This window comes from Mustelus asterias, chromosome 15, assembly GCF_964213995.1.
Source record: "Mustelus asterias chromosome 15, sMusAst1.hap1.1, whole genome shotgun sequence".
Lineage (NCBI taxonomy): Eukaryota > Metazoa > Chordata > Chondrichthyes > Carcharhiniformes > Triakidae > Mustelus > Mustelus asterias.
In genome coordinates, this window is record NC_135815.1 from 25,391,176 (window position 1) to 25,410,549 (window position 19,374).

Below are 19,374 nucleotides of genomic sequence, written 5' to 3' on the forward strand. Positions count from 1 at the left end.
GAGGATAGACAGACAGCAAATGTTGTCCCTGTGTATGAAAAGGGAAAATGAACAAAACCTCGGAATTATAAACCAACCTGTTAGCTTAACATCTGTGATAGGAAGGATTCTAGAATTTATTATAAAACAAGTGAAGCAAGAGAGTCTAAAGAGGGAAAATACAATGAAACATAATGTAGATTCTGAAAGACTAAGTTATGCTTAACTAACCTGATAGAATAATTTGAAGAAGTAACAGAAAGAGTTGACAAGGGTAATACAATAGATGTCAGACATGTAGATTTTCAAAAGGCCTTTCATAAGGTTGTTCATGACAAAGTTTAGGGCATGTTGAATCAAGGGAAAAATAGCTGAATGGAAAGCAAATTGGCTAAAAAATAGCAGAGAACATGCAAACTCCACACAGTAACCCAAGGCTGGAATTGAACCCACATCCCTGGCATTGTAAGGCAGCAGCGCTAACCACTGTGCCACCGTTTCTTACCACTTCTTAATGCATAGCTGTGGGTTCAGTGTGGGGAACATTTTGGGGTGGCACAGTGGTTTGCACTGCTGCCTCACAGCACCAGGGACCCGGGTTTGATTCCAGCTTTGGGTGACTGTGTGGAGTTTGCACATTCTCCTCGTATCTGCGCAGGTTCCTTCCGGCTGCTCCAGTTTCCTCCCACAGTCCAATGATGTGTGGGTTAGGTGGTTTGACCATGCTAAATTGCCCTTAGTGTCCCAAGATGTGTAGGTTAGGGGGATTAGCAGGGTAAATGCATGGGGTTACGAGGATAGGGTGGAGCTGGTTAAGATGCTGTGTCGGAGAATCGGTGCAGACTCGACGGGCCAAATGGCCTCCTTCCTCACTGTAGGGATTCTATGGTAGATAAGTAATCTTTTTGATAATGAAAATTTTGAACCACAGGGGTTTTTTGTATGAGATCTTTCACTTTCTCTTGGCCGTGTAGTAACTTCTCTGCTGAGTGAAGCTGCTGGTCCTCCAATATTCTGTCTTCGACAAGGCAGCGGCAGGGCTCCAGCAAGACTTCCGTCAGCCTTTGACAATCATGCTCTGCAGGCAGCTCCCACTTTCTTGATGCCAATAATTGGGCACCAAGCTCAACTGTGGCCCAATTAGGGCATTTATGTTTGAAGATAGTGTTAGAAATTATCCAGGCATCGGTTTCCTAACCTAATCACGTACCTTTACTCAGAAGCTGGTTGGAATATGGAACTCGCTACCACAGGAAATGGTTCGGGTAGGTATGTTCGAAAGGAAATTAAATGAATACATCTGAGAAAGATCAGTGGAAAGATATGAGGTCGGTGGAATGGGAGGAGATTTATTTGGAGCGTGAACACCAGCATTGACTATTATACAAACTCCACACAGTCACCCAAGGCTGGAATTGAACCCGGGTCCCTGGCATTGTGAGGCAGCAATGCTAACCACCGTGCTGCTTGTTAATGCACAGCTGTGGGTTCAGTGGGGCGAACGTTTAGGGGTGGCACAGTGGAATGAATCGGATTGTTTTGAGACAGCATAGGTCAGAAACATTACCCTGGCCATTTTGCTGTTAGGTGCCTTTTACTGAACTGGATTTGAGTCTGAACTTCCACAAGTTCAAGGATGGTTCATGCGGAATAATCAACGCGCACATTTTGTCTATTTTTCTCAAACAAAAAAGGCCGTATTGCAGCTTTTTAAAATCTCAGTTTGTGTTGAACAGGCGGAAGGGTGACTATGGAAGGGAAAAAGAAAAAGAACTTGGTTTAGAAAATTAACACTTATGTTTATTTGTTTAATCACAGTGACTTCCTGGATTTCCAAAATATCCTTCCTCCGATGGGGTTTTGAAGGCCTCATACAGGTTCAATTCACAGGACATCCTTACTCTGTTATGATAGGGAATATTACCATTCCGGTCAAGGGCACAGATGTAAGTAAGAGCAATGCTGAGACAAGCAAAATGATTGCTAATTATAATGAGGAATGTAATATTAGAAGTTTCTTAACAGTTGCATTTCATCAGGTATCACTTAAAAGGACTTATGGTGAAGACCATTGCATGCAGGGGAGCTGGTGGCATCATGGTATTGTCACTGGACCAGAGATCCAGGGTAACGCTCTGGGGGCCTGGGGTCAAATTCAACCATAACAGATGGTGAAATTTTAATTCGATAAAAATCTGGAATTAAAAGTCTAATGATGACTGGTTAGCAGACAGGAAGCAAAGGGTTGCAATAAATGGATCTTTTTCCAATTGGCAGGCAGTGATTAATGTACCCCAGGGACCCCATGTTCACGTTATATATTAATGATTTGGATGAGGGAACTAAATGTATTAGGTCCAAATTTGCAGATGATAGGTACAGAGTTGGGTGAGTGGTGAGGAGGTTGCAGAGATGCCTCAGCATGATTTGGACAGGCTGAGCGAGTGGGCATATGCATGGCAGATGCAGCACAATGTGGATAAGTGTTAGGTTATCCACTTTGGTAGCAGAAATAGGAAGGCAGATTATTATTTGAATGGGTGTGAATTGAGGGAGGTGGATACTCAGTGAGACCTTGGTGTTCTCGTGCATCAGTGGCTGGAAGTAAGTGAGCAGGTACAGCAGGCAGTAAAGAAGGCAAATGGTATGTTGGTCTTTATAGCGAGAGGATTTGAATATAGGAATAGGGATATTTTACTGCAATTGTATAGGGTGTTGGTGAGGCCACACCTGGAGTATTGTGTGCAGGTTTGGTGTCCTCATCTAATGAAGGATGCTCTTGCTATAGAGGGGGTGTAGCGAAGGCTTACCAGGCTGATCCCTGGGATGGCAGGTCTGTCAAATGGCTTCCCCCTCCTTCTATTTTCTATGTATGTTTCTATGTATGATCATGAAACGATTGTCGTAAAAACCCGATCAGATTCATTAATGTCCTTTAGGGCAAGAAAATTGTCGACTTTACCTGGTCTGGCCTGCATGTGACTCCAGATCCATAGCAATGTGGTTGACTCTTAACTGCCCTTCGGGTTGGACAATAAATCCAATAAATGGCCCAGCCAGCAATGCCCACAGCCCAAGAATAAATATATTTAAAAAAGAGGAACATGGTTACAGGCCAAGACAGCTGGGAATAGAAAACAATGGATAAAGCTAGAAGGAACTATCTTATACTGAAATATCTGGTGAGTAGTTCATAGGGATCTGAACTGTAGCTGCTCTTATTTTCATAACTCATTTGGACACCACAGTTGAGGAAGCAGTATCAATTTTTTGATAACACCAAATTGGGGAGGGTATGGCATATTATGATGAGGTTTGTGAAAGACTACAGGAGGAGATAGAAGGTTGGATGATTGTTGCAAATCACTAAAGAAAACGTGAACTGATATACTTTGAAAGTAAGAGTAATAAAAGGAAATATACCAAGATTTTAAAGGGAGCACAAGAGAACTGTAAAACTCTGTAATTGTAGGAGGAAAGGAAGGCTGAGGAAGGTGTTTTTAACATGCAGACACTGAGTAGTCGTAATGCTGTCCAGTGCCATCCTGCAATCAAATAATTCAACCCAAATCAAAGATTGAACCTGGGACCTTCTGATCTCTGCAACTCTATGTAAGGTTGCTGTGCCGAGGTAGATGAAATGGGGAGGCTGAATGGAGTGTGGATGACATTACTCGCTGGTTTTTACTCCATGTTAACAAATCCAAGCGCATTATGTCCTTTTGATGTTGTACACCCCGGCTGTCTTGACCATAGATTTTATACTTTATAAGATGCCACATTGTTCCTCTACATGTTTTTAAAAGTTAACGCATACTTTCAATGAAGCTGTAGTTCTTAAAACCTCTTTAAATTGCTTCTCATTGACTGTTGTTGCTGGGTGAACACGGATTCTGAAAAGATTAGAGAGAAAGAGCAATCTAAAGAGGATTTTGTGTCTGCGTGTCAAAGAAGGACAGATTAACTGAATTAAAGGTGATACATTATAGCAAATTGTTGTAATCTAGACCTTAATTTAACTGTATTGTACAGTTAAACCAAATGGATACAGAAGTACCTAAGATAGTAACCTATCCAACAAGTGGGACGGATATTTGTGTGGTTCTGTGTTATATAAATGGGATCAAATATACTGGATGCAAAATGCAAACTTGACTGAATGACAACTAACAATTTTTATCTCCCTTTTATAATCTGATTTTCTAGATAATTAAATCAATGGATATGGACTCGGAACCGCTGTACATGTGTTACCTCATCTTGGTAGCCATATGTGTTGGATTCCTGATTCTCTACTATGTGTCATTGAAGTTTATCAAACAGAAATCAAATCAGGATTGGTAAAGATACAATTACCAGAGTTATTTCAGACTCAACGCACTCAACGCCATTTCAAATAACTCCAAGACTTTGTGTTTCCTTCACCCGGAGAGTTGAAGGTGGAATATATCAGATATCTGGCGGTGTTGTGATAGTTTTTTGACATTATCAGCAATTGTGCAATAACAAACTGATGATCAGCTGAAATAAGTTTTCAGATTGAAACTTTTAAGCGAACTAGAAAATGTTTCCAATGAACTGTTTCTTCCCATTATATGGCTTGAAGGAGCTGACTCATGTCATATCTTGTTAGGAAATAGAGATAGTTTAAGTAATCTATATTTATACTGTGTGTTAGAAATAAGGTTTGGTTTTAAGATTAAGCTTACTTTGTGTTTTAGTTATGTGCTAAGAAAGGGTTAAAACTTCAGTTTAGCTTCATGTTAAATAAATGTGCTTACAAATCTCTAGCTTAGTTTCACTTTAAACTTTGCCTATACTGTAATTGAGGTTTTATGACCTAAAAACAATTACAGACTTTAAAAGTAACTGAGATGTTGCTTAGCAATTAGAGACTCACACTGAAAAGCAGAAGCAGTTAGTCAGTCTGGAATGTTTAGGACCAGTTCAGAAACTTCAAACCATGAAATTAGCCTATTTCTTTTCTTTTTGTTTTGGCATTAGTGAGAGACCAGGTAACCGAGAAGCAAGAAGTTTTCACAGAAGCTGTCAGTACAGACAGGACAATAAAATAAGGGGCAGAAAGCAAGTTCCAGAAGCTAAAGAAGAGAAAGTTCTAGAAACCAGGGATTGAAAAGAGGAGTCCCAGGAAGACTAAAGTCAAAGGGACAAAGAACCGGAATCTGAACAATGTATGGTTCACTGATGTTAAAGAAATTGGCAGAGAAAGGCTCCCAGTTAAAGGAGCTGCAAGGTGCAGACCTGAAGAAGTTGGCTAGTGAGAAGCCAGGCATCTGAAGTAATCCTAAGGTTGGTGCCATCTTAAGACAGCCTGTAAAGCAATGGTGTTCTACTAGCTTGGCTGGGTACCACATGGTGGTCATTGTATAAGGTTAAATCTCACAGGTTCCAGGGTGAAGCAGCCAATTGGATACAAAATTGTCTTGAAGACAGAACAGAAGTGGTTGTAGAGGGTTGTTTTTCAAACTGGAGGCCTGTGACCAGCGGTGTACCTCAAGGATCGGAGCTGGGACCACTGTTATTTGTCATTTATATTAATGATTTGGATGAGAATTTAGGAGGCATGGTTAGTAAGTTTGCAGATGACACCAAGATTGGTGGCATAGTGGGCAGTGAAGAAGGTTATCTAGGGTTTCAGCGGGATCTTAATCAATTGGGCCAGTAGGCTGATGAATGGCAGATGGAGTTTAATTTAGATAATTGAGAGCAAAGTTTGAAAACACTTGTGTTAAAAGCAGAGTCCCTGTGACATCAGTTGGCTCTCAATATGACAAGCATCTTGTGGGGGCGGATTTAATGTGAAACCCACATCTGTCACTTGGTTTCAGAGTGTTGTTTGTCTGACCACATTTCGCCCATTGGTTCACATGGGCTGTGGACTTACTGGGAACATTAGAGTATAAGATGGATTTTGTAACTTGTGTAATCCTTACAAATCTGTGTCTGTCTTTGTTTCTTGTTTAATAAATATTTTGTTCTTTTGTTAAAAGTTCATCGGCAGTCCTGCAACTCTGTTCATCCATATATCTGGGACCTGTCTGTCCAGTAGTAACATCAGCTGGGATTGTAACATTCATATTTAGTATGTAAGTCTAGGCATTGAGACATGATAGGCTATTGGATCTGTGGCAACACCTCGGCTGAGCCTGATGACTCTTATTGTCCAGTTATGACTGTAACACTACATTCTGCGCTCTCTCGTTTCCTTCTCTATGAACGGTATGCTCTGTCTGTATAGCGCGCAAGAAACAATACTTTTCACTGTATACTATTACATGTGACAATAATAAATCAGATCAAATCAAATGTTGCCTGATTATTTAAAGAAACAAAGAACAAGAACAAAGAACAATACAGCACAGGAACAGGCCCTTCGGCCCTCCAAGCCCGCGCCGCTCCCCGGTCCAGGATTGAATCCTGAAACCAGAATCCCCGCCCAATTTTCCAGCCTATCTACATCCTAATATCCTATCCACCGAGCTGTCCCTCACAGCTACGATGCTTTGTTCATCACAACCTATTAACTCACCCCCACCCCCCCATTCCAGACCATGTGATCTCCAGGGAGAGGCGAAAACCCAGAGTGAAAACCCCAGGGCCAATATGGGGAAAAAAAAATCTGGGAAATTCCTCTCCGACCCCCTGTGGCGATCGAAACGAGTCCAGGAGATCACACTGGCCCTGATCAGAAAATGCTTCCCAACCCTATTCATTTCCACTTCTGCTTTACGAACACCATATGAATTCCCTGCCCCCGAGACAGGTTCCCAACTATCCGCAGTCTCGCTCTGTACTGGCACCAGCAAGATGATCATAGAATGAAGCCTTGAAACGAGAAACAAAGAACAATTAGCCCGCGCCGCTCCCTGGTCCAAACTCGACCACTCTTTTGTATCCCTCCATTCCCACTCCGTTCATATAGCTGTCTAGATAAGTCTTAAACGTTCCCAGTGTGTCCGCCTCCGCCACCTTGCCCGGCAACACATTCCAGGCCCCCACGACCCTCTGTGTAAAATATGTCCTTCTGATATCTGTGTTAAACCTCCCCCCTTCACCTTGAACCTATGACCCCTCGTGTACGTCACCACCGACCCGGGGAAAAGCTTCCCACCGTTCACCCTATCTATGCCTTTCATAATTTTATACACCTCTATTAAGTCTCCCCTCATCCTCCGTCTTTCCAAGGAGAACAACCCCAGTTTCCCCAATCTCTCCTCATAACCAAGCCCCTCCATACCAGGCAACATCCTGGTAAACCTCCTCTGTACTCTCTCCAAAGCCTCCACGTCCTTCTGGTAGTATGGCGACCAGAACTGGACGCAGTATTCCAAATGCGGCCGAACCAACGTTCTATACATCTGCAACATCAGACCCCAACTTTTATACTCTATGCCCCGTCCTATAAAGGCAAGCATGCCATATGCCTTCTTCGTCACCTTCTCCACCTGTGACGTCACCTTCAAAGATCTGTGGACTTGCACACCCAGGTCCTTCTGCGTTTCTACACCCTTTATGGTTCTTCCATTTATCGTGTAGCTCCTCCCTACATTATTCCCACCAAAATGCATCACTTCGCATTTATCAGGATTGAACTCCATCTGCCATTTCTTTGCCCAAATTTCCAGCCTATCTATATCCTTCTGTAGCCTCTGACAATGTTCCTCATTATCTGCAAGTCCTGCCAGTTTTGTGTCGTCCGCAAACATACTGATCACCCCAGTTACTCCTTCTTCCAGATCATTTATATAAATCACAAACAGCAGAGGTCCCAATACAGAGCCCTGCGGAACACCACTAGTCACAGGCCTCCAGCCGGAAAAAGACCCTTCCACTACCACCCTCTGTCTTCTATGACCAAGCCAGTTCTCCACCCATCGAGCCACCTCCCCCTTTATCCCATGAGATCCAATTGCACATTATATTTAGAGTTCAAGTTTGGTATGAGATGAACTTCAAGGAATGTCGATTGCTTTTTCTGAATGTGTTTCCCCACTAATGTTCTTGAAATCTTACTGCAAGAACTTCCATTAAAATATTTGAAATATTTGAAAGGTGATTTTGAACTTGACACAAAACACTCAAATACTTTGTTGTATTCTTCAAGGTGCGGGAGGTTGATGCTGAGGATTGGTTTGTAGTTTATTTCAGCACAAGAGTTTCAGTATCAGTCATTTCCAGGGTCATGTTCCCTCTATTCTCACCAACAATGTGCCTTTCCTTTCAATAATTGAAAAGCTCGTCTACAAGGTGACATTTTGTTCACTTCCCACACCAACAGTTTATAAGTTCTCAAAGGGAGAGTGCAAATTAATTTCATTTTTGTCCCTTAAGTTAGCCGCTTTGGTAGCTGAATGGAGAGCTCTGGGACCACGTTGCATGTTAGGAGGGCCCATCAATCTGGAATGGTGTCCAGCTGCAATCTACTGAAAAGCCAGCAGATGGCAGGAAAGTATTACGTAAAAATCTCACTGCCTGCAGCATTGTAAAACATTGTTGTTGAATACCTTTTGTCTATCTACCATGTGAAACATTAAAATGACAAGAGACGAAACAAAATTAGAATAACGATTTCCTTATTTTCCATTCAACGAGCAGACTTGCTTTCTGTGCCCACATCACCACTTAAACTGAAAGACTGGCATACATTTCAGTCAGGGAGGTCATGTGTGCATTCCTACTCCATACTCAAAGCAAGGGCGTGATGGGTTTGGGGAGGGGGCTTGGGCAGGAATGTGGGGTTAAAGTTACAAGCAGGTCAGCCATGATCTTATTCAATGGTGGAGCAGGCTTGAGGGGCCGAGTGGCTGACTCCTATTCCTAAGTTGTCTGTTCGTAGGTAAAACCCCTTCAATGTGTGCCAGGATTGATGTTCATACGAATTCCAAGATCCCGGTTGAGGCCGTCTTCATGTGTGTGGAACTTGGCTATCAGTCTCTGCTCAGCGACTCTGCGTTGTCATGTGTGGGTAAGCGTTCTCCAAGGCGGCTTTCACGACACACGACAATGCAGAGTCGCTGAGCAGAAACTGATAGCCAAGTTCCGCACACATGAAGACGGCCTCAACCGGGATCTTGGGTTCATGTCACACTATCTGTAACCCCCACGACTTGCCTGGGCTTGCAAAATCCCACTAACTGTCCTGTCTGGAGACAATACACATCTCTTTAACCTGTGCTTAACGCTCTCTCCACTCACATTGTCTGTACCTTTAAGACTTGATTACCTGTTAGGACTCGCATTCCAACCATTATTTTGTAAATTGAGTTTGTGTCTTTATATGCCCTGTTTGTGAACAGAACTCCCACTTACTTGACGAAGGAGCAGCGCTCCGAAAGCAAGTGGCTTTTGCTACCAAATAAACCTGTTGGACTTTAACCTGGTGTATTTACCCCAGTCCAACACCTGCATCTCCACAAGTTGAAGAGACCAGAGAGATTCAAAGATTTCTTTATTCTTGGGGTGTAGGCACCACTGACAAGGATGGCATTTATTGTCCATCCCTAGTTGTCCTTAAAAAGGTGATATTGGATGTTCCTAGAATCATAGAATCCTACAGTGCAGAAGGAGGCCATTTGGCCCATCGAGTCTGCACTGACCACAATCCCTCCCAGGCCCTATTCCCATAACCCCATGCATTTACCCTAGCTAGTTCCCCTGACACTAAGGGACAATTTAGCATGGCCAATCCACCTAACCCGCACATCTTTGGATCGGTACTGTCCGTGCAGTGAAGGTACTCTCACTTGCTGTTAGGGAAAGAGTTCTAGGATATTGACCTGATGACAGTGAAGGAAAAGCATTATATTTCTAAGTCAGGAGGGAGTGTTCTCTGACGGCTCTGACGAAGGATCATCCAGATTCGAAACGTTGGCTCTATTCTCTCTCCCCAGGTGCTGTCAGACCTGCTGAGGTTTTCCAGCATTTTCTGTTTTCGTTTCAGATTCCAGCATCTGCAGTATTTTGCTTTTATCGGGAAGGAATGTGACTTGGAGATGCTGGCAATGCCTGCTACCAATGTCCTTCTTGATGATAGAGATTGTGCATTTGGAAGATGCTGTTGAAGGAACCTTGATGAGTTGCTGTAGTGTATCTTGTAGATGGCACACTGCTGCCACTGTATGTTAGTAATAGAGGAAGCAAATATTTAAGTGTTGGATGGGGTGCTGATTAACATTCAACATGTGCAACAAATACACAGCAGCATAAACATTACCCCAACATTACATTAGATTTGATTTATTATTGTCACGTATTGGTATACAGTATTATTTTTGTGTGCTTTACAAACAAAGCATACCGTTCATAGAGTACATGGGGGGAAGGAAAGGAGAGAATGCAGAATGTGGCGTTACAGCCACAGTAAAGAAAAATCAACTTAATATAAGGTAGGTCCATTCAAAAGTCTGATGGCAGCTGGGAAGAATCTGTTCTTGAGTCGGTTGGTACGTGTTCTCAGACTTTTGTATCCTTTTCCTGATGGAGGAAGGTAGAAGAGAGTATGTCCAGGGTGTGTGGGGTCCTTGATTTTGCTGGCTGCTTTTCCAAGGCAGCGGGAAGTGTAAAGGGAGTAAATGGATGGGAGGCTGGTTTGCGTGATGGACTGGGCTACGTTCACACCCTTTGTAGTTTCTTGCGGTCTTGGTCAGAGCAGGAGTCATACCAAGCTGTGATACAACCAAAAGAGATGCTTTCTGTGGTGCATCTGTAAAAATTGCTAAGTCTTGGCAGACATGCCGAATTTCCTCAGAGTACTTGTTAATGCCAGCTGTGGCCAAACAGCACAATGATCTGGTCTGAAAACACCTATGTTCATTGTTGAGAAAGAAGGAAGGCGTTGAAGCATTGGCATCACAAGGCTGATGTCAAAGTTCTGAAGTACAAGGCAACACAAGTTAAACTTGATGTTTCAGCTTGGAAAAGAACATCCAAGAGGTGATCTGGAGTTATATAAAATCATGAATAACATGGTAAAAGTACACCTAGAATTATTGTTGTGGATTTCCCTTTGTTCTTGGAGATGGCTGCTAGTTGCATGTGTGCTGTGTGCTCTAATGTGGCTGTGGAGCCCAATTGCAGAGCTGCTTGTCTTTCCACAGTGCAGCAAGGACAAATTATCTGGTTTGATTTGGACCTCCTGGTCTGTCCAGCTTTTCCAAGGCAGCGGGAAGTAGACGGAGTAAATGGATGGGAGGCTGGTTTGCGTGATGGACTGGGCTACGTTCACACCCTTTGTAGTTTCTTGCGGTCTTGGTCAGAGCAGGAGCCATACCAAGCTGTGATACATCCAGAAGAGATGCTTTCTGTGGTGCATCTGTAAAAATTGGTAAGTCTTGGCGGACATGTCAAAGGAGGCCAAGTCACTACTTGAGATTTCTCCCAGGTAGTTCTTTCTTGTTCATTTTCCTCCCAGTCCATGGTGGAATTGTTAGAGGAAGCTCAGCATTTGCCCAGTTCCTGAGGTTTGCCTTCAGGGAGTCCTTGAACCTTAATCTCGTCTTAACTTACCTTGCAGTCATTACTCAAATTTATGAATACCTGTCTGACTTCGGAGTTTCATTGTCAGTTATACATACATGTCCACTCCACCCGAGCTGAACTCTGACTGTGGGTGTTTCAATTCCAGCCATTTCTGCTCTTTGTAGTACCTCAGTGTTGGGCACTTTGTCCTCCCATTTGATGTCCATAATGTTCCGAAAGCAGCTCATGTGGAACTTGTCCAAATGCTCAATGTATTGGGTCGGTGGTCCATGTCTCATAGGTATACAGGAAGGTAGGTGTTACCACAGCTTTGTACACAGCAAGTTTTGTTGTAAGTTTGATACCTCATTTTCTCTGCATGAATGGGCAAATGCGGAGCTTCCTCTAACAATTCCATTTGCCACCTCACTGTCAATAGTTGCAAGATAGATGAAGTTATCTACAGTCTTCAGATTGTGTTATTGATAATTATAATGGGTAAGGTATAATCAGCGTTCAGTGGTGGTTGGTAGAATTTTTCTACTTTCTTTAAGCTGATGTTTAGCCCATAGTCGTCAGCTGCTTTTGAAGAACAATGCATCATCCAGAATTTTAAATAATTTTTTAATGGGACATGGGTGTCGCTAGCTAGGCCAGCATTTTTATTTCCCACCCTGAACTGCCCTTCAAAAGGTGGTGGTGAGCTGCGTTCTTGAACCGATGCAGTCCATGTGGTGTAGGTACTCCCACAGTGTTGTTAGGGAGGGAGTTCCAGGATTTTGACCCAGCGACATTGAACGAACGGTGATATCATTCCAGAGCATGCTACTTTAATTTAAACCGCAGTTGTTGGGCACTGAAACATGGTTCAAATTAGTAAAAGGTGACTTTTAGGACTGATGTGAAGAAATTCTTTCTGCAGAAAGTGGTGAATTTCTGTGCTTGGAATTTCCACGGGAGTTTTCTGGTGACAAAATCAGTAAAATCCCAAGGTTGCCACTGGCACTGTTTCTCTGGGGATTCCAGTGGTCTCCTATTCAAGCAATGATAGGGAATTAGGAAAACCCTAAAGAAATAAAAATCCCTGGATAATTTAATAAACAATTAGATTAAACAGTAAATAATGAACAAAAGAACAGTACAGTGCAGGAACAGGCCCTTCAGCCCACCGAGCCTGGGCCAATCACATTGTCCTATCTAGACCAACCACCTGTACCCTCTATTCCCCACCTGTTCATGTGTCTATCCAGATAAGTCTTAAATGTTGCTGGCGTGTTTGCCTCAACCACCTCACTTGACAGTGCATTCCAGGCCCCCACCACCGCCTGTGTAAAAAAAGTACCCCCGCACATTTCCACTGAACCTTTCCCCCCTTATCTTGAACTTGTAACCCTCTTGTAATTGTCATTTCTGCCCTGGGAAAAAGCTTCCAACTGTTCACCTTATCTATGCTCCTCATAATTTTATAAACTTCCATCATGTCGCCCTTCAGACTCCATCTTTCCAGGGAGAACATTCCCAGTTTATTCAATCTCTCCTCATAGCTAATACCCTCCAGACCAGGGAACATCCTGGTAAACCTTTTCTGTACTCCCTCCAAAGCCTCCATGTCCTTCTGGGAGTGTGGCGACCAGAATTGTGGCCTAACCAACATTTTATATAACTAACATAATTTGTCCACTTTTATACTCGATGCCCCGGTTAAAGGCAAGCATATCATATGCTTTCTTCACCAACTTATCCACGTGTGCTGCCACTTTTAAGGATCTGTGTACCTGTACTCCCAGATCTCTTTGTGAGTCTATGTTCCTGATGGTTCTGCCATTTATTTTATAGCTCCCACCTGAATTGGATCACCTTGCATTTGTCCGGATAAATTCCATCTGCCATTTCTCCACCCAATTTTCCAGCCTATCTATATCCTGCTGTATTCTCTGATGGTCTTCATCACTATCTGCGACTCCAGCAATCTTAGTATCATCCTCAAACTTGCTAATCAGATGTTTTCTTCCAAGTCACGTATATATATTACAAACAACATTGGTCCCAGTGCTGATCCCTGCGGAACACCACTAGTTACAGGTGCCCATTCAGAAAAACACCCTTCCACAGCTACCCTCTGTCTTCTATGGCCAAGCCAGTTCTGAATCCATCTAGCTAGTTCACCCCTGATCCCATGTGATTTAATCTTTTGCACCAGCCTGCCATGAGGGACCTTGTCAAACGCTTTACTAAAGTCCATGTAGACAACATCCACAGCCCTTCCTTCGTCAATCATTTTTAACACCTCCTCAAAAAACTCAATCAAATTAGTGAGATATGACCTCCCTCGTACAAAACCACGCTGTCTGTCGCTAATAAGACCATTTAGTTCCAAATGTGCATAGATGCTATCCCCAAGAATCTTCTCCAACAATTTCACTATCACTGACATCAAGCTCACTGGCCTATAATTACCCAGGTTATCCTTGCTACCCTTCTTAAATAATGGGACAACATTGGCTATCCTCCAATCCTCTGGGACCTCACCTGTGGCCAATGGAGAAACAAAGATTTCTGTTAGAGGCCCAGCAATTTCCTCTCTTGTCTCCCTCAGAAATCTGGGATAGATGCCATCTGGCCCTGGGGATTTGTCTACCTTAATGCTTTTTAATACACCTAACACTTCCTCCCTCATAATGATGACTTGCTCTAGAGGGTTTACATACCTCTCTGAGACGCCATCAATCAACGTGTCCCTCTCGTTTGTGAATACCAATGCAAAATACTTAAGGATCTCACCCACTTCCTTTGGTTCTATGCACAATTTCCCTCCTTTGTCCTTGAGTGGACCAGCTGTTTCTCTAGCTATCCTCTTGTTTTTAATATATGTATAAAATGCCTTGGGATTCTCCTTAATCCTGCCTGCCAAGGACATTTCGTGACCCCTTTTTGCCCTCCTAACCCCCTGTTTGAGTTCTTTTCTACTTTCTCTGTTTTCTTCAAATGCTTCATCTGTTTTTAGTTGCCCAGACCTATGTATTCATCCTTTTTCTTTTTGACTAGACTTGCAATTTCCCTAGTCATCCACGGTTCCCGAATCCTGCCTTTCCTTTCCACAGGCACATGCCTGTCCCGCACACCAATCAACTGCTCCTTAAAAGGCTCCCACATGCCAGATGTGGATTTACCCTCAAGCAGCCTCTCCCAAACAACAGCCTCCAAATCCTGCCTAACCCAGTTGCAGTTAGTATTAGTTAGTTTGTAGTTAAGCTGAATAGATAATGGAATAAGGGCTAAATAACCTTCCACAAGTATCTGCTATTCTTCTGATGCTGTAAACAGAATATCAGAAATAAGTAATCACACATATAGGATCACCTACGCCAGAATCATAATCTCTAGGGTGATTGAAAGGAATACATATTCCCCAGATCACTGACCAAATGTTTGACACAAGTTATATTCCTATCTGCTCCAAAGCCACCCCAGAACCATCTAACTGAATTGCCCCAATACTACCAAACTCTTTATATCTGATTGCTCTATACAAACAATTTAACTGGCTTAGGTTTAGAATGTTAAGTCCCATTTGCTTCCGTCTTTACTCCAGTTCAAAATGCAACACTCAAATCTTGACACACTGAGACTAGCCCATCAAACCATCAGCCCACAGTGTACGGTATTGTTCAGATACCTTTCTTTCTTCCCTTTTCACTTTAATGCGGTGTGTGCATCTACAATTAGCAACACCCCAAAGGAATTCAGATTCCTGAATATTGGAGGCAATGACAGGAGTGAGACCCAGAAGGAAAATAGGGAGACAGATCACAGACCCATTCAAACAGAATGATAATTATTTTGAAGGGGGTATTTTTAAAGGCAGAATGAGTCTTATTTCAATGAGTAAAACATTGCTGGTCAGATTACTGATTATATAGCCTCCACACACACAATGACAAAATTATCAAAGGTGTGCTAATCTGGAACAGTACATGCACTGAGCAAGAATCTGAGTGTACAGTTGGAAAATAATGATCACTCAAGAATCAGCTAACGGTTTTAATCTGTCTTGTGAGTTTCTTTTCTAAATGTGTTGGCTACAGACATGCTGTGCTAATTCTGCCTCGTTTGCTAAATGGGAGAGGCTCTGAGAGTGTGTATTAGTTCGCCAGCACAACAGTGAAGATTCCAAAATAAAATGGGATTTATTTTCTCCCCGGTTCTTTCAAGAATTTCATTATATTTGATGAGAATTCACTGCGTTTTGTTCAATTAAAAGTGTTGAGGACCATTTGCTTCCCCCATCCCTGCAGCACAATGCATTTGTTTTTAGTTATCACTCTGATGCTGAAAGATGTGCCTTTTAGCACTTGGAAGTTTCATAATTTAATTGCTACATGTCCAATTGAAAAATGTCAGCTTCCAAAATCAGTTCATATATTAAAAATGAAATAAAAGATGAAACAATTAAGTACGCAGAGGTATTGTAGAGAAATTACATTTAAAAAAGCACAAGAAGAATAGCTATCACATTGGGGTATGCAGCAATTCTGCTGCTTATTAGCTTCCAGATAATGCTTGTAGGTGGAGAGGAAGGATAGAATTATGCAAACAATGGCCTTTTTATCCGGCGCTTGCCTCTTATGATGCCATTCTTACTGCTACTCCACGATGATAAAGTCCTTCATTTTCAAGCCCCCTTTATAAAACAACAAGAGGAACATCTAGTTAGAAATTGGATTGAGGGTTATGAAGTGGAGGGGGAAAATCAATATTGTGGGGAAGATGATGGTTCCTGAGCGGCTGGAACTATCGAAATGTCAAGGCAAGGAATGCAGCTGTCAAGAACATCTTTTTGGTAGAAAGCAATGCTTCAACACTTGATCCCTGCAACAATTATATTTGCCGAGAATTAAGTCCAGGCATCCACATGGAAAGTGAGGATTCTGCTTGAGAGTATCTTGTGGGTCCACCGAGCAGTACAAATTCACAAAAGGTTTATTCAAGTTTCACTGAAGTTTTACTTCACTTTCCTTAGCAATTTTGCGAAACGGATTGGTAAAATCCATTCGATAATTATGGACTTGGTCTGTGGAAGAAATAGGTTTGGCTGATCAAATAATATGTTCTTGGTCCATCCTGATATCATTTAGTATTGCTGAGCAAATAACATAAACATTTTCAAGTACGTTTGTTATATTGATGACATAGCAAAGACCAAAGTAATTCATAATGAAACCATCAGTGATTAAGGGATGTATTATTATACCACCTAAAATCAGGTCAGTAAGAGGGGAGAATGGGGTAGCAAGGCTCAACAGAGGACCCTGCCAAAACATTTTCTTCCCTCAGAAGCCAGCATATTGGCCATTTGACCTTTGCTCAGGCGTAATCAAGCTGAGGGAGGATATGAAAACTGGTCCATTTGCTTGCCTTCCTGCTGCACCTCTGCCAAGGGCAGGATACACTGGCATGGGGCAGTGGTATTGTCAGCTGGTCAAGCAGCATCTGTGAAGAGAGCTGACGGGAGTTTTGATAAAGAGTTGCCATCCAAAATGCCAATCCATCTGGCTCTCTCCACAGATGTCGGTCTGACCTGCTGAGTGTCTACACCATTTTATGACTGTGCAATGGGTGGAGTGCTGCAAGAATGAGCTTCTTCAGGAAAGAGAAAAATAAAGGGGAAGAGGTTTGGAAAACTAACATTCAACAAAAGAAACTTGTGTTTATGTGGCTTCTTTAACATGATAAAATGTCCCAAGGCATTTCACAGGGTCATTTTCAAACATTTGACACCAAGCCACAAAGGAGACAGTAGAGGACATGCTTGGTCAAAGGGGTAGACTTGAAGAAGCATCTTAAAGGAAGAGAGTCCCAGAAATGCTCAGCAAGGAAATTTCAGATCTTAGAGCCTTAGCAGCTGAAGGCATGAAGTCAAACATTCTTCATTTTATGACTGTCCTTATTTGCATCTATCAAATCAAAGCCAGACTGACACCAGCTCTTCTCTTCCCGTCTCTTCACGGTTACCTCTGAAGTCCCTCAAGATTCGGTGCTTTGTTTCCTCGCCTGTAAAGTCTTTTTTTGATTGATGTTGGCTTTGGAAAGAAAAAAACCCAAATATTTATCCATGCCCAGGAGACGAGGTGCAGAAGTGTTGGTTCCAGACTGATTTGCATGAATTCCATGGGAATAAGGTTTTGGCCAGGCTTCTGAAGCTTTGCTCATTTTTGGAAAAAGTGCAAGCCCTGCTGCCATCCCTCTAAAGTTCTGTGGAGCTTCCAAGGTCCCAATTCTGTAGCCAGAAGGGGGAATAGCACATCCAAGCCTCCATTTCCCCTTTTTAAATTTGACCAACAAACCAAACTAATGTGGGTCAAATGCCACATAAAAAGGGACATGTGCTAGTTCCCAAGCTTGTCTTAGCTCACATCTTAATAACACATCTGTGTCATCAACTCTGTCGAGATACATCTTCACCAGAATCAGTGACCTGGCTTGTATGAACGCTGATATGCAAAATAAGTTTTCCATCACACCATACAGATCATGTTTAAATATGTGGTTGCATTGTAACTGAGCACAATTAGAATAACCTATCTGGTCTGATCCTATTGCTTTGTGTGTGATGTTTCTCACAACTGGAATGAGAACTTGCACTCATTCAGGATCTTTCGTGACTTAGAATAATCCAAATAATTTCAGAGTCAAAATACTACTTCTGAAATCTAGTCGCGGCACGGTGGCTAGCACTGCTGCCTCACAGCGCCAAGGACCCAGGTTCGATTCCCAGCTTGGGTCAGTGTGTGTGTGGAGTTTGCATGTTCTCCCCGTGTCTGCATGGGTTTCCTCTGGGTGCTCCGGTTTCCTCCCACAGTCCAAAGATGTGCAGGCTAGGTGAATTGGCTATGCTAAATCCTCACTGTATCTGTGCAGGCGTTCGAGTGTGGCGACTAGGGGACTTCATTGCAGGTGACGTAAGCCTACTTGTGACTAATAAATAAACTTACTTACTGGTCATTGTTATAAGCAAATACAGCAGGTAGTTTACCCACAAGGGCTTATAAAGAGCAATGAAATTAATGACCAGATAATCTATTTGGGAGGCGTTGATCGATGATTAAATATTGGTCAAGACACTATGAGAACTCCCATGCTTTATTGACAGTGCGGTGCTCCCTCAGTACTGCACAGGTGGAGATTATGTGCATTGTGATTGCTGCCAACACCAGAATGACGGCAAAGGGTTTTTGTAAACTAATGGAGCTGATGGAGATTATTACCTAATGAGTAAAATGGCAGAGAACATCAACAACTCAGGAGGAGAGAACAGGGAGCACGAGAGAAAAGGTTTATCTCCATCAATTTTTTTTATTTGTCACGTTAAATATTCCTGTACAGTCAAACATATCGCTAGTCACCATATTTCAGCAATACACACATTGATCAAGAATTGTCTCATCGAAAATATAAAAAATATCTGGTCGCTTTAATCTTCATCTTAGTTTTCATTAGAAGATCTTGCTGCCTTTTCTTGCTTCAGCTTGTCTGCATAAAATTTAAAACTTTCCTGTTTGGAGAAGAAAACACGCTCAATAATTTATCTGAACAGTGTTGTATCCTTCTATTATGTGTGGGCTTTGTACTGTTATTTAAAACATTGCATTTAAAAATAATATACATGTACTGATGGAATAACTTTCAGCCCCACAGATACAATCCCCTGAATAACATTGTAATTATGTTTTGAAAGGCAAAGTATGACTAAATACTGACATGTCACATTCCAAAGTGTTGGAGCCTGAACATTTAAATGCGTTGACCTTTACAGCTGTGATGGTATTTAGCTTTATTAAAAATCAGCACAAACTGAAGGAATACTGTGCAGCTTCCTCCCTCTTAAACAGAAAGAGGCAAAATATGTCCCAAAAAAAG

At 42.3% G+C, this 19,374-nt stretch overlaps 2 protein-coding genes across 2 annotated transcripts in view; one reads left to right on the forward strand and one right to left on the reverse strand.

The window, feature by feature from the left end:
* Positions 1-5,903, forward strand: part of abcg8 (ATP-binding cassette, sub-family G (WHITE), member 8) — a 42,173-nt gene extending 36,270 nt beyond the window's left edge. Inside the window, exons 12-13 of the mRNA XM_078230536.1 lie at positions 1,798-1,925; positions 4,186-5,903. Of these exons, the coding sequence (XP_078086662.1) occupies positions 1,798-1,925; positions 4,186-4,323 (266 nt within the window). The 3' untranslated portion in view covers positions 4,324-5,903. The remainder of the gene's footprint in view (positions 1-1,797; positions 1,926-4,185) is intronic.
* Positions 5,904-18,778: 12,875 nt separating this feature from the next.
* Positions 18,779-19,374, reverse strand: part of lrpprc (leucine-rich pentatricopeptide repeat containing) — a 132,017-nt gene continuing 131,421 nt past the window's right edge. Inside the window, exon 38 of the mRNA XM_078229667.1 lies at positions 18,779-19,009. Coding sequence (XP_078085793.1) covers positions 18,941-19,009 — 69 coding nt within the window. The 3' untranslated portion in view covers positions 18,779-18,940. The remainder of the gene's footprint in view (positions 19,010-19,374) is intronic.